The 17,177-nt window shown below is 31.9% G+C and overlaps 1 protein-coding gene across 1 annotated transcript; it reads left to right on the top strand.

The window, feature by feature from the left end:
• Positions 1-10,844: 10,844 nt before the first annotated feature.
• TRIADDRAFT_25138 (uncharacterized protein) lies at positions 10,845-16,865 on the top strand (the record flags this gene model as incomplete). Its single annotated transcript, XM_002113045.1, has 18 exons — positions 10,845-10,956; positions 11,035-11,145; positions 11,252-11,365; positions 11,867-11,977; positions 12,798-12,908; positions 13,225-13,335; positions 13,455-13,565; positions 13,652-13,762; positions 13,887-13,997; positions 14,160-14,270; positions 14,341-14,451; positions 14,549-14,659; positions 15,495-15,605; positions 15,686-15,796; positions 15,999-16,112; positions 16,215-16,325; positions 16,526-16,636; positions 16,744-16,865. Coding segments are annotated over 18 exons (2,016 nt in total), but the record flags the coding sequence as incomplete, so codon positions are not given.
• Between the last annotated feature and the right edge of the window lie 312 nt (positions 16,866-17,177).

The raw sequence follows: 17,177 nt of genomic DNA, 5'->3' as shown, positions 1-17,177 counted from the left end.
GCTATAGATTATTAGGCTAACGAACGTCTATTTTTACCTATAAGATGAGCGATGGAATACCGGAAGAACTGGAAAGAGTCAATAACTTTATCTTATCCTGCTTTGAAAATGTCGACTGCTACCTATTTCCATATCCTGGTGATAAAGTAGCAAGTAGCGCCAAATTCGTGGGAAACCTATCAGGTTATTTTTAATTATACAAATTTAATTAATCTAATTGGGAGACTACGAGATCATTACCGTACTTAATGAAATGGTTTGAATCTTATCATTATATTTATTATAGCCCATTTGTATTCATTACACAAACTGAACTAATATCATTAAGAGACTAAGAGATTATGATCATACTTAAGGGAAAGATTTGAATCTTATCGTTTCAGTCATTATAATCCACTTTTATTAATTACACAAATTTAGCTAATCCAATTAGGAAACTAAGAGATTAGTATCATCAGTAACGGAACGATTTCATCCTAATTATTCTACTTCTAGCTCTTGTAATCGAGGCTAGTTATACCATGTCAGATTAGAAAAATATTATAGCTCTTTTCTATATGAATGATTTATTTTATTTCCCATCGCATGCTCTTTAATACGTTTAGACATCAATAAGCCCTTTAAAGATCATGTTCAAATTTTAGCAAGTCATTTATTACATCCAAAAAACCTTCAAATTAAAAGATTTAATCATAGACAGATGACTTGTCGTGATTTAGCATCGATTTTCAAAGTTAGTAGCTTGCAAGAGTGTTTAATTTTGAATAATTGTAATTTACCATTCTATCTAACTTTCAATTAATTTATTATATTTTTGATTTAGCAATTTTTTGCAACTTTGCAAGGAGGTCAGCTACCTGAACCAAAGTTTCTTTTCGAGGTAAATACAATCCTTTATTAAGTAAGCTTGAACACAAGATGATTTATGTAGGCTTAATTTACCAATCGAAAATGAATAGGCAACGGCTGAGGCAACTTACCAAAGTGCTGTTGATGCTATCTTGGAAACTTACGATCAAGCCATGGCAAAGGTGCTTGTCATCTCATACTTTATTTACGTCTAAGTATCTATTTCCGGCTATTATAGCCATCCCGGTAGATAGAGTATTTAAAATATTAATATTACGTTCGATAAAAAAATTTTATTTCCTACTAAAAATATCAAAATCTACCTTGCAAATTAAAATCACTGAGCTTGATTTATCCTATTGAAGAGCTCACATACAATTTCAGCATTCTTAGACATTACCATTTTTAGTTTTGGTTGAAATTGAATTGATTCTTAATTACAACTATTTATCTACAGGAGCTAGAGAAGCATCCAATCTATGTTGAGGATAACGTTCTGTTTGCATTGCATGAGCAACATCTTGAAGAAGCTAAAGAAAATTTTTCTTCATGCCATAAAATGAACTATCCTAAAATAGAAGATCAATATCAGCAAATCTTATTAGCTCGCTTGCAAGAGCGATTAACAAAATGGCAATGTGAAAACTGGAAACGAATGTGTCTATATTTAAAGACACAGCTGCAAATACGCAGCTTGGAAGTAAAGCAAGCACAACAAGAGAATCTTGCTACCCAAGTCAATACTAAAAAATGCCGGGATGATTTACAATCAAGGCTGATCAAAGCCAGTCAGATTGGCAAAAAAATTGTGGATAAAGTTCATGATCAACACTTAGTAAAGGATTTTATTGACAAGAAAGAGAAAGAAATGACAGAATTAAATTCTAAGTTATGTCAAGAAGAGGAACAACTTGAGGAACATCGTAAATTATTACAGGATCGTGAAGTTAAATTAAAAGAAGCGGAAGATCATGTCGATCAGATTCAAGTATCGAATCAGGAAGAAAATGAGCAAGAAAGTGTCCAAAATGATCCATCTATAACACCAACGTTAATTAGAATTCAAGAAAGTGGTCGTGAGGTATGGAGGAAAACATCTCAAGTCTTAAATGCAGTTAATCTAGGCTTGTTATCCAACCGCCAAGCCGTAGATAAAGCGAAAACTTCAATCGATGAAACTGATCGTGAATCGCAGTATTACATTCAAGCTTTGTTGGGTATTAGTGCAGTAGGGATTGCTATCTTTGTTGCTAAATCTCGTTCTTAAACTTAACCTAAAAATACTATTTTATCAACAGGAAAAATTGCATAGCAATAGCGATTATCTTTCTATCGTTTATTTCTTATGACTTTTATACTTTTAGTACACTTAAAGATACCGTCTAGAAGCCTGTCTAATGCAATTCATGCATCTTTATCAATTGAGTTTATAATGAGTATAATGAATGATTTAAGTTTCAATTAAGGAAAACTGATATATTTATCTATTTGTAATAGACTGACAGATTTGCTAGATTAATAATACTTAATCATATGGTAACATCTTAACAATATGAATGTCTAAAATGCTGCATTAAAGAGCAAAAGTGTCAGCATGGTTGGTTAATAAATTTGTTATATTTAGTAATTAGGTGCTCTTGATTACTCTACTTCATGCAATTCAATTTTTGTATAGTAAATTAGTAGAGATACTGACTATAACAATTCCTTGCATCCACGAAATTAGATAGAAATTTCTCAAATTTGCTATAATATCTTGGCTTGACTAATGGCCTTTCTGCAGATAGCTTTAGGATTTAATTATCCTTATAATTCGATGATTATTTCGGAACGGAATACGGCTATTTACACATTGATATCACAAGTCAAATTATGATCACTATAATCTAATAAGATATTAGTTAACGTGTTGCGATATTAATACACTGTAATAATCAAAGTGATATAATTTTTTTAATTATTGCAATAACTACTACTTCTGTAATTATTCACATACTGAATATAGCTATTTATATACGAGTAAAGAGATCAACTTCGATAATCTGAAAATTTTGATTACTCAAGGACAAACTTTAGCGTATTGCGCCTCTATGAGAGGCAGTTTGAACAGGATTATAATCTATCGATTTTTGGAATAGAGTTCATGGCCATAATTACCTGTATTCGTAACAGTCTACATTAAGAGAAATGATCTAAATAACATAAATAAAGGCTTCATTTATATAACTACCGTAATTATTTTGATAATATTGCTTAACTTATGAGATAAATATCTGATAGAAAATCTATTTAGAATTAATCTGCGCCTAAAGAAATGCTGGCATAATTATTCTTAGTACTTATTGCTATCTAAGAATTTATGTAATATGCTTGCTTTCTGATGTACAGGTATGCGTTAATTAAATTAATAAACTTGAAATGAAGCATTTTATCATAATTGCCTTATTTTCATTCCATGATTTAACGATCAGTAATTCATCGGCAATCTTCCGGTAATACTCTCAACTACTAGTTGTAAATTTGGGACTCCGGTCGTGAGTTTGCTAGAAACTTTCCTATTAAAACCGATATAAGCTCTCAAGTTAGTCCAAGTACTGGTATCAACATCTTGGCTAGAACCATCTTTACCTCCATGTCGTGATAAATACATAAATTCGCTAAGTTGTGTTCTATGATTTAATCACTTAATAAACTTAAGTTAGCCATTACGTTATTTTCTATCACTTAATTCTAGTCTTATTAGTGTATGAATATATGCTACTCTTCATTTGTTAATCTAATATCTTACTGAATTACGAAATCTGCAAATATGTTAAAAAAAACAATATGTTACCACATTTATTAAAAAGTCCATCATTTTACAAAATCAATAGGCAATATATTCTATCACCAATTACTAGCCATCGGTCTTTATCCAATAAAAAATGTTTACAAGAATTACATTGAACTCCATGTTGTAATTCCTGCTGTCATTATCAAATTAAATTCTCCTTGTCGAAATTCACCGGTAATTGAATAACTTTAAATAGAACTTTTATTCGTTCTAAATTGAAAAAATAACGTCGCATCATCATAATTTATAGTGAAATTGGGTATCAACGATGGTCCATCCAATAAAAATTTTTAGCAGAATATATGTATGTATACGTCATCAATATCTGTCTTCTTCGTATGCATCTTTCCTCAATAAGAAAAGTTCTAAACTTGTTATATTGAACCCTGCATTAAAATCATCGATATTCCAAACAAATTCAATCTGTTCCGTAGCGACTAACTGATAACCAGTCAACTATAAATAGACTTAGCTATCTTCTAAATCGAAAAATAGAATAACATTTAATAATTTCTGAAATAACAGGGTATCCCAAACAACTTCAATCTGTCCAGTCGATACTTGCTGTTTATTAATTTACTATAAATAGACTTATTATCATTGCTTTAAATCGAAAAATAGGATAATCTTTAATAATTTTTAAAGTAACGGCTATAAATCACAGTCAAACCAACAAATTACGCCTACAAAGCAGATTCCATTGCTTTCATTTTTACTCGATACCATTTTTATATCAGATCTAATCTATTTAAATAGGTTATTGTAGTGCGTCTCGTGAGGTGAAAGAATAATGTTGCACTTTTTTCATGTTTATGAAGTAGAGAATAGAGAAATCAAGTTTCAACATTGTTGCCAGGGTAAAATTGCTACAGAAATAGATGAAATTAAAAGATTATAAACGACACGTCTTGTTATTCATCTATGCATAAACGACATTACTTATTGTGATATATACTAATCACGAGATTCCAAATTTTAGAAAAATAAGGGCTTTATTGAATCTTATACAAAGATTAACTACACACAGCTCTACTTTAGCCGAATACTACTAGTTAAGACTTCTACAACGAACTAATAGAATAATCTAAAGTTGCATGCTTTTATACTTTCCGTAGCATTCGCAGCTACAATCCGCATAGCAACTTTTTACCTTATTTTACACATAGTTAAATTATTCTTAGTAAGACTATTCTACTGCGGACCATCATTAATCCAATATGGATACGACTACAGTACTTACGTAGACATTATTCACACCAGCCAAAGTACAATGAATTAACCATATCCTAATATATGATTTACAGTTCTATTTTACGTATAGCCTTATTAGTAACTCAACAGCTTACTGTATATAGTGATCTGTACTCTAGCATAGAGTCTCTACCACTACAATCTATAGTTATAGCTACCAAATATCTCTTAGGATAAATATCTGCCGTACATTACTGTATACTAAACATGGCTAACAGTCTACAATCACAATACTAAGTTACATTACACTTATCCAACAGATGCATTACATAATCAGCCTGAATAGAAATATATTTAGCTGTAAATGTTAAACCATTCATCTATTCCACAATTTTCATTTTAACAAAGATGAATTGTTAAGGCTATGAATATCAAAACACAGCAATTTATAGTCATTGATAGGATTGAAGCTATAGTAGAATCTTCTTTGTGGCGTAATATTATTCTTGGCATAATGTTTTTATTTGAAAATATCCGATTAAGATTACTTTCCCATCTAGTTGATTGTTTATTAATCAGTAAAATAATATTAATCTAGCAACCGCTTATCTATAATTAAATCATTTTCCTTTGTACTCAAACATTCGCGAAGCTAAATACGATTGGCTATTGTATCAAAGTGCCTTAGATAAGATAATAGTGTTGACACTCCATTATTAATTAAGTCATAGTTTTGAAGAGATTATTTTTATCGCTTATTGATGAAGAGCGATGATCAGAAGATGAAAATATCAACAATGCAGTTTAGGCGAGGTTTGCAATCTTTTGTCCTAGCCATGAGCATTCCGCCGCCCATGATGGAGCAACAATACTGTCATCAACACATTGCTGAAACTGTAGAAAGTTAATTAGTTTAATTTCTTGATATTAAGAACAATCTTATCTACTTTATCCAACATTGGCTAGTGGACGGTTAACGTCATTCAATAATGTCAATGTGGCTAATCCAATTCAATCCTTACTATCCCATCTGCTGACAAAGAACATGCTTTATCCTTGATTTATGATCAAGTTAATATTCCTTCAAGAAATTTCCGTTGAAGAGCGAACAGAATTTTTATTCCAATTTTATTCTGCCAAAGGTACCTTCATTATCCATTGAGTCAATTTGATGTAAAAGTGAATAATGCGGACAGCTTCTATTTATTTGCATATTGACCACATTACTGCATGAATCATTCCATAATGTACTTCAGTGGTAGTCCAAAAGGTAGATAGTAAGTCCATTTATTAGACGACCATATAGATTCTGTTCTGACATACATTATATTTTCAGGATATTATTCATTGCATCGCGTATTATATTAGCTAATGTTATTTCAAAGTATGATTATTTACTTGGCTAGAGAAGAAGAAATTATAGAGATAGAGAAACAGTTCTTGATCTTTCATTGCACGGAATACGTTATTTTAGTTCAAGATTATTCTTTAAAGGCCAGTAATCCCATTATTCCTTTCAATATTTAATCATAGAATATTACATAACTTATACTCAATATGTGAAAAGATTTTAAGCATTTCTTTAAACTTTTAGTCAATAAATTAATGAATTTATGCCTAGGAAGGGTAGTTTCCAAGTTTCATTTGGTCTGCACTTGATAGAGTTTAATTGTACAGGCATCAATTTAGAAAAGTAAATGACCTTGATCTTTAGTAAAAGTTGTTCGTAAGAGAAAGGAACCTGATTAATTTCTATGGGTCATAATATTTTGATAGCAGTGATTTAACGGATACAGATAGAAAGTTTATGGGAATCCTGCCTGACCTCAACTATATCTTGAGGTAGACTCACTTGACTTGATTTTAAGTTCTGCCTTGTATTAGATCTATTTGAATAAAAAGTAATTGTTTAGGGACTATCTAGCCATTATCACTGTTCAAAAGTAGATTTGCCTGAATAGATTGATTTTCTCCTATAATTTTACAAGTTGAGATGACAGAACTGAAATAACTTTATTGTATTTAATTATTGTCTCAAACTTCTCTTTCAATAATGATAATTATACAGTAGAATGCTTCCTGTTAGAATATTCGCTAACATAACAATAATATTTGATGCTTGCATAGCTCAAGGAAGACTTCTAGTATTATTAAATAATTTCTCACATTCTGTTTGGACTAATTATTATCTTTCGGCATCTAGAAGTTCTAATTTAAAAAATTTTCAAACCTCTTGAGCAATTCATTTTATATTATTGAAGGAATTTTATTTGTTTCTAGATTCTGTATGATTAATTCGCGATAGAAAATGGTCAGATTCATTTTATTCATCCTCATTTCCATTCTAACCTCCTCAGTAATTCCAGGTAGGCTATATGATGATACGCTGTTTTATTCTCTTAATAAACTTTGAAATCAAAGCAATTATTTCTGCTTTGGTTTACCCTTGCTTAGCTACATTAAATTCTCTATACATTAGCGTAGTGCAATTGAAAACTTTTAGATTGTTACTTTAATATAGTAATAGAATTAAATTCTCGTTCAGTTTACTTGAGCACAGCTAAGGAGTATTACCATTTCATAGCAAAGTTGCAATAACATTATTACTGAATCATTTAGAGCAATCATTACCTATCTGTTCTTAAATATCTCATGCTTGCATTCCACTAATATTGCTAATTAGGTGAGGCTTCTACAAGCTATGGCCAAGAGTTTTATATAGGATTCTTGCCAATGTTAAAGATTGGAGGTTTAAATGAGGAATTATCGTTATCCGTTATGAGCCAGTCATCATCAACTTTCATTAGTATTACTTCACATGGCGAATTGGATTATAGCTACAGCACTATAATATCATCTGCTAGCACAATAACAAAACTTTCAATTCCATTAGATTTTTTGCTCAACGATGCTATTGGTTTTAGTGGGAAAGTAATAAAAATTTTAGCCAACTCATCCATTGGAATCAATGTATATATTTCATCGCAGATCTCCACAGAAGGTTATTTAGCTCTTCCTAAATCTTCTTTAATGACAAAATATGCTGTTGTAACGCAAGTTCCAACAACGCAATCACAATTTGCTATTATTGGTACTGAAAATGTTACTCAAGTTAATATTACATTTCCAATATCAGTTACTTATCTTGGCCAAGTTTATAGCCCACAAGACGTCTTAACGATTGCATTAAATCAAAGTCAATTATTTCAATTTATAAGTTCAAATTTAGATTTAACCGGGACATGGATTCAATCCGATAAGCCAATCATGCTTGTAAGTGGTAATAAACGCAAAAAGTTTACTTCAGGAATACATAATAATTTAATTGAGCAATTGCCTCCACTACTTACTTGGGGCGTCAATTATATATTAAATGCTTTTCCTGTTAGCGATAGTGTCTTATTTCGAATCGTAGCAGGCTATAATAACACAAAGATATATGGAGAAGGAAAAATTAATACTACTCTAAATGTAGCACAATATACTGATGTTGAATTAGCTAAAAACAAGCAGATACTCTTGCAATGCAGCCAGCCATGTTTAGTTATTTCTTATAGTCGACATAGATTGAAAAGTTCATGGATGATCACAGTTACACCTCTAAAACAATTCTTGAACTATTATCGAGTAGCTGTACCAGAATTACTTGGAGCTTCTTTTTCTGGTGATATTCATGTTTATATCCAAATAGAGAGTGATCAGATAACTGGTTTGCTATTAAATAATGCTTCCTACTCTTTTTCCTGGTCTTTGGTGAATAATACTAATATTTCTGTCGCTTACTACACCATACCAGCTCAAGATAGCAGCATCACCTTAAATCATCTGGATCCTAACGTCGTCTTTGGCGTTGGAGTTTATGGTGCCGGTTCTTCTACAGGTTTAGGATACCCAGGAGGCCAATCGTTATCACTTATTTGTAAACCCATCGGTAAACCAGCTGATGGATTGGATAATGACTGTGATTATCGAGTAGATGAAGAATTGCCTAACGGAATTGATGATGATGGTGATGGACGCATCGATGAAGATTTAATTCTATCTCCATTACAACTTTTTATCCCATCCAATTTGACATCTAGGAGTTGTGCTCCTCAAAATATTAGCTCCAACCCAATAACTACTGGCTATGCAAATGCAACGGATGATTTTCGCTGCACAATCAATCCTATTTCTTATATAGACCAGATCACTAATTCAAGCTGTGGTCTACAAATTGATCGACACTGGTTTGTATCCGATGATTGTAATACTTCTGCTGAAGGCATGCAAAGAATTATTATTGCCTATCCGTTGCAAGAATACCTTGAACCTGCCAATGTAACTGTAGTATGTCCTGAAGATCTTGCTCCGTCGTCTATTGGTCAGCCTCTAGTCTACGATGGTCAAGACTGTCCTGGTGTTAAACTTCCTTCGCCTTCAATAACCTATCAAGAAACACGTAATCAAGCATGTCAAATAATTCTAACACGTTATTGGATATTAAAGCCAACATTTCTGTGTGGTTTCGAAGAGAATTACCTTCAGTTGATCCATCTAGGTAGGTCATTGCAAGATAGCAACCTGTAAACCCTAGCCAGTACGAGGCTTATTGCCTTTTGCATGGCATGTAATAATCATCTGCTCTTCGAGAATATCTAAAAGTAGCATGAGTGTCTCAGGTTAGATTGCACTGCAAGATATAAAGTATTGACATCGAATTTGCTCATAAGAGGTCGAGTTGGCCACTCTGTAGCTTTCTACTAGCTACAGTTTTTATTATAGTTCATTAGAATAATTTTACAGTCAAGTAACATAGATCATACTTTTTGCAATAATTTATTCTAGGCAACTGATCAACTAATACAATACGCTTATTTTAATTTCGATTTTTCAAAACCAAAAATCAACATAATACAATTTCTAAATCGCTATGAAATCATGTATTAACAAATTCATCTTTATACGGTATTAGCTTGAATAGATTAATCATAAATATATATGATTTATTGTATTATTGTATCATGCTGTCGTAATTAGATACCAGAACGTGTGGGACTATATGTCAAAATAACGCAACCTGCATCGATACTGAAGGCAATTCAACATTAACTTGCATTTGTGATCCCGGTTATACTGGTCATCGATGCCAAACGGGTGAGATATAAACGCAATACTGACAGTGTAGACTTGTTAAAATGATTTCACGATTGGCAATACATGATAGGACTTTCAATCACATCTGAATATTATTCATACAAGGATCGAATAATTGATTTATGCATTTCTATGCATTAAACATAAGCCTATGTACTATAGCAATAAGTAGTTATTCTCTACATGTTTCTGCCGTTGATTAGTTTACGTATAACTTTGAGGTCGAAGAACCCTATCAACTCATACCGGATCTAGTTTGATGATCATCGTAAATGTAGTTCATCGATTACTTAATTTCCAGGGAATGTAGCCAGGAGAATGTAGCTTAAAGTGTAACTAGTGACTAGGAAGATTGATTAAATTTTTCTCATTATGCTATAGATATTAACGAATGTGCATCAAATCCTTGCATTCATGGTACTTGTACAGATTTTGTTGATGAATTTACCTGCAACTGTACAGCAGGCTATACAGGCTACAATTGCAGCGAAGGTAAGCTTGCCAAGCCCCTCTCTATAGTTTATTTTAACTATAATCTCTTGCTCTATTGTATTTGCTAAATACCATTAAGATAATGTATTCACCGATGCCGTTCATTTTAAATTAGAAATTAATGAATGCAATTCCAATCCCTGTGCCAATGGACTCTGTAACGATTACTTAAATCAATATAGTTGTTCCTGTTTCGGTGGCTGGAATGGAACCAACTGCCATATAGGTTAGTCTAGAAATTTTACCGCAATCGAAATTTTAGACTCCTACCTACCTCATTGGTGATACGTATAAATAAACTAGGGTAATTACTCACGATGTCCAATCTAAATTGTCAAATATAGATATCGATGAATGCCAATCTTCGCCCTGTATCTACGGTATCTGCCAAGATTTGATTAATGGATATAATTGCTCTTGTGATTCCGGTTGGAAAGGATCCAACTGTAATATAAGTATGGGACTTAAAAGCTTCTCGTCAAGTAAAATAATTCGTTCTTCACCGTTCTAAATCAAAATTATTCCTATTTTAGATATTGATGAATGCCAATCCAGTCCTTGTATCAACGGAAAATGTATAGATATAGTAGACAGTTACAACTGTACATGTGATCCAGGATGGAAAGGAACTATTTGCTCAATAAGTAACTTGATTTACTCCAGAGTCGATAAAACTGAGTTTGTTCGTCATTGAGATCTATTTATCATTAATTTATTGGCATCATTTTATGAAATGGTAATAAACTATAGATGTAAATGAATGTGCCTCACTACCTTGCTTTAATCAAGCAATGTGTGAAGATTACATTAATGGATATAACTGTACTTGCCAACCTGGTTGGACTGGAATCCATTGCCAAAACAGTAAATGAAATTTCTTGAAATTGAAGGATTTCACCTACATTTTAACTAATAAATTTCCTTGCCTTGTAGATATTAATGAATGTTTATCAAGTCCTTGCCAACATGGCACTTGCCTTGATTACATCGATTATTATAACTGTACATGCGAAGGAGGATGGAGTGGATTTAGCTGTGATTTAGGTAATGAAGTTATATTCAGTGTATAAAGTCTTTTCCAATTTAATAATTGTCTTTTACAGAGAACAGGTATCGAACATCGATACGAGTGTATTAATTTTTATACCTTTATAATGGTCGACTTAAACTCTATTCCAGATATCAATGAATGCCAATCCAGTCCTTGCATTTTTGGCACATGTCAAAATCAAGTTAATTCCTTCCGTTGTGACTGTGAAGCAGGATACTTTGGAAATACTTGTGAACAAGGTGAGACTGAATCTCTTCCTAACGTGATTATTACTTCCTTCTAGGCCTTTACTTCTATTATCTATTTGATTTTAGAAATTAATGAATGCTCCTCAAATCCATGCATTCATGGGAATTGCAATGATCAAATTGCGGCCTATAACTGTAGCTGCTTTCCAGGATACGATGGATACAACTGCCAAACAGGTATAAGATTAAGGCAGACTAATATTAAAACCAGGTATTTCTCAATTCAGTAAGATTTCAAGTTGAACTAACTCACTTTTTAACGATAATGTAATTTACATCTGTCAATCGGACCAATAGCTACATAGCCATGCATCGCTAATTAAAAGGAATATTTATAATTTAGCGAGATTTATTTAGTATATTGATTTTCGTAGCTATTATTAAAGCTGGTCATTTCTTCGAAAATGCATACAATTAAATTTCCGCAATTACTATACGTATCTAGTAATTTTTTCTTTCATTCATAAATATTTTAATATAGAAAGGCATAAATAAGCTGCTTAAAATATTATGGAATTCAAATCTAGCTAGATTACGTGGAGGATAGACTGCAATCCATTAATTAAGAAGCTACTATTTGCTAATACGAGTATTCAAGCTATTCTATTTTATTATTAATTCTCTAGATATCAATGAATGCCAATCCAAACCTTGTATTAATGGAGATTGTTATCATCGAATTAATGCATATATTTGCAGTTGCCATACAGGCTGGACAGGTTTACAATGCCAGTCAGGTAATTCTATTTACTATATAGCGAATGTAGTCAAATAATGATCTACACATTTATTAAGAGTAACTTTATAGCACTAGTCGAGTAATCGGTGATAGATTTTACATAGAGAAGAATCACCGTAATTTACTATTATACATATACCTAAGTAGTTGTAATTACTAAAGTAGCAATATTGTATCATAGTTAGGCCTTTTAAATGATCTAATGGATAGAATCTTGCACCCAGTCAAATATCTAATCGCATTTTATTATCATTATAGACATTGATGAATGCCAATCGAATCCCTGCCAGAATGGTGATTGCAATGATTACCTGAACAATTATAATTGTACTTGTTCTCCTGGATTTACTGGAAAGAACTGTCAGACAAGTATATTATAATATGACTACATCGTAATCTATTATCTAATAAAGATGACTAAATGGTTATTAAAGATTATCAAAATTTTGTCTCTATCATTAGATATTGACGATTGCTTATCTTCACCATGTGGAAATAACAGCGTCTGTCAGGATAATATTAATAGCTATACATGTATTTGTAGCCCAGGATATAATGGAACACATTGCACCCTAGGTGTGGCATTTTTTGCTTTATTTTAGTTTCTACTAGTAGGCGCCAGCTTAATATAGGATATGATACACTCGATCTTTGAATCCAATTGTAATGACATTCAATTTTGCAGACATTGATGAATGTTTATCCAACCCATGTATTTATGGAAATTGTTCCCAAGGCATTAATAGTTTCGAATGCAATTGCTTTATCGGGTATACCGGAAAAACTTGTAATGACGGTTAGTATGATTTAACCTTGATCACATTTAAAAATTCGGCTTTACTGCGAAGTATTTTCTTGAATGCAATTCACTTTCTATTTCGATATCCTATGGGTATATATCTTGTTATTTTGCAGATTTTGACGAGTGCACTTCCAGCCCTTGTCTAAATGGTCAATGCAATAATTTATTAAAGCAATATAATTGCACATGTTCTACTGGATGGACTGGAACACGATGTGAAATAGGTAATTGTTTCAATCAGTCTAGCTAAGAAAATATTAATATCGTTATGTCTACCTATAATTGATCTTTTGTTTAAATTTCCTCCAAGATATCGATGAATGCCAGTCTAATCCTTGCATTCATGGAAATTGCATCGATCAAGTGAATGGTTATACCTGCCAATGCGATGCTGGCTTTACAGGAAATATATGCAATGATGGTACAAATTTTGATTTAAAAATGAAGTAAAATTAAAATATTATATTATTTTAACTGGTGTATCTTGCCATTTTATTGTCTTTTTTATATTATCCCCTGTTTTTCTCACTGCTTGCTCCATATAGATATTGATGAATGCAGCTCAAATCCTTGCATTAATGGCTATTGCAATAACTTTTTAAACGAATATAATTGCACATGTCGATCTGGTTGGACAGGCAGTATTTGCACCATCAGTAAGTCTTCTTAATTATTTTCATACTGACAGAGATATAGCATTTCTTTGATAATGCTATACCAGTAACTATCCATTGGATTCGATAATTAAGTTGAATATGTAGTATAAGCATCTCTAGTTATTAAATGATAAAATAAATACTTTTACTCTTATTACAAAGATGTTGACGAATGTCTATCAAGTCCATGTATTCACGGAAATTGTACTGATGGCATAAATAAATTTAGCTGCCAATGTAATTCTGGTTATACTGGCTTAGTTTGTAATACAGGTAAAGAAATTTATTATTAGCTCAGGGAGATTATATTATTGCTTATATTGCTGCGGTCTCTTTCTCTTAGATGTCAATGAATGCACTTCTAACCCTTGTATCCATGGAAATTGTAGTAATTTAGTGGATAGTTACTCATGTCAATGTTTCTCAGGTTGGACTGGGGCCATTTGTACTTCTGGTAATTCAAGATTGACTACGTAAAATTTACGTCAAGTAGAATATTCTATTTATCTTAATTAGTAAGAATGACAAATAATTTCTTACTTCTACTTAAGGCATTGATGAGTGTCTATCTAATCCGTGCATTAATGGAAATTGCACAGATGAAATTAATCAATTTAGTTGTAAATGTTTCGATGGCTTTAAAGGCACAATATGCAATGAAGGTTAGTTAAAACAAGTAATAACTAAAGCATAAGTGTTTGCAACTTGCAAACCAACAAATTTGATCTTATTCATTTTATGGGAAATCAGTGAAGTCAATTTATTAAAATAACTCTTTGAATACAGTTCCTTAAATTCATGTCATTTACATCCTTTCAAATTGCCTACTTCGATGCATCTTAGATGTGGATGAATGCCTTTCCAATCCATGTAAAAATGGCCAGTGTAATAATTTAGTCCATAGCTATAATTGCTCATGCCAGCCAGGTTGGGAAGGATTCATTTGCGATCAAGGTATTATCTATTACTTCGGAATCGGTAACATAAATAATAGGATATGTAGTTCTAGCAAGAGCTTGGATATCAAATGGTTTTTCGCATAATAGAGATGCTTATGATTTATTTAATGAGAAAATAAACGAGTTTATAGTACGAGTGTAAACAAATTGTAGGAAAATGCAATAAGATTTCGATATATTTGCGGTTTGTTATTTTATTAATATTTTAGCTTTCGAGCACTCAGAAGTAATAGAAGTATTACGTAGCTGTAAAAGAAAATTAACAAATTCCAATGAGTAAATTCAGCTTATTTATAGCATTATCAAACCTACTACTACAAATAACAGTTTGGATTCGATATAGCTATTACGTATAGAATACTATAATGTGATCAATAGTTACTTAGGCCATACAGGATGTGCTTAATGGTTACACTATTAGGCGTTAATATTTCGTGTCAGAGCGCTTAGAAAGAAGTAAAGGTTTATCTATGTTGCGGCCAAAACCCGATGTACCTCTATATTACAGTAATTTTACTAATAATCTACGCTATTCTAGAAATTAATGAATGCAACTCCAGCCCCTGCCTTAACGGTCAGTGTGTTAACTTACTGGATGGATTTATTTGCCAATGCTTGCCTGGGTTTACTGGCAAGACTTGCCAGACTGGTCAGTTTCCTCGATTAATACTACCATAAACTAACATTTCCTTATGATAGATAGGATAATTTATTCTATTTCCGATGCAGATATCAACGAATGTAGTTCAACCCCCTGCTTAAATGGAAATTGCCGCGATTTCATAAATTATTTTAATTGCTCCTGTAATCCAGGCTGGGAAGGTACAACTTGTGCGATAAGTAAGTACGATACTATTTTTACAGTTTCTTGCTATTCGTATGAAAAAACTCATTCTTGGACGAATTAAATTCTTATAGTCTGTTTGTAATTAACCTAAATGTCAAATTGGAATGCCAAGTTTTTGATGATAATTTTTTTATTCTATGTAGCCTCTAGAAAAAGAATGGAATTATAACTAATTTTATTCACTTTAATTAATAGACACAGATGAATGTATATCTAGTCCTTGTAGCTATAATGGAACTTGCTTTGATTTATTAAATAAATATCAATGCAATTGTTTGCCTGGATATACTGGTGTTCAATGTGAAACAGGTTTGAGAGTTTATTACAGCTACTTTAAGATAAGCCCTCCTTCTGACCAGGATTTTCATAATCAATAGCATTTTAACAATTTTGAATTATGATTTTGAACAGACATAAATGAATGTAGTTCGAGCCCATGTTTACAAGGTCTATGCACAGACAAAATTAACGGTTTTACATGTAATTGCAGCCAAGGTTGGACAGGAAAATTTTGTAATACAGGTAAGATGAAGTCTAATTTGAATATGACAATTTGGCTTACATCTAATCAAGTGCAATAGAATTACTATTACACCATGATCTAAACATTTAAATTAATTATCTTAATCCCTTTTAATGGCAACAAATATCTAGTTAAGTACCGCTTCATATAAATTTATAAATTGAGAGTTTAAATCGTTACTGTTACTAATTCGATATAGATATCAATGAATGCTTATCCAGTCCATGTGTCTATGGGGGCTGTAACAACTTAATAAATGCTTTTACTTGCTCTTGTAAAGCTGGATGGACTGGTGCATATTGTGAAACTGGTATAGTACTATTATCAAGTGCTTCTATTTTAGCTTACTCGTGAGAAATTATCTTTTCAGGAGATGTAAAACTTTTAATAATCGTGTCCCTGTTCTATTCCGTCTAGAAATTGATGAATGTTCATCTAATCCTTGTTTAAATAATGGCACTTGTACGAATACCATTAATGAATATTTCTGCAATTGCAGTCAGTTTTATACTGGTATTAAATGTGAAACATGTAGGTAGATAGCTATCTAATGAATTTTTTAATCAAGAAATTAGCCTAACAAATTATGATAATTCTCCTGTTTAAAATTCAAGTTGAGTATCTAAATTATTTAATTAATATTAATACAACGATAGTTAGTTTCATCATACACCTAGTCAGTTCCATCCAACAGTAAAATTTATATTTCATAGCAGGTTAATGTGGAATTGAAGTTTTACTGGAGCTATATAAAATAATAACTGTAATTTCTACTGCCACCCATGATTAATATATGATTAATTAATTTTCTACCTCAGTTATCACCCCATGCTTTAATAACCCTTGCGTTC

The sequence above is a fragment of the Trichoplax adhaerens genome, genomic scaffold (assembly GCF_000150275.1).
Source record: "Trichoplax adhaerens TRIADscaffold_5 genomic scaffold, whole genome shotgun sequence".
NCBI lineage: Eukaryota > Metazoa > Placozoa > Uniplacotomia > Trichoplacea > Trichoplacidae > Trichoplax > Trichoplax adhaerens.
Note: the sequence above shows the minus strand (reverse complement) of the source record. Positions and strands in the feature narration are given on the sequence as shown.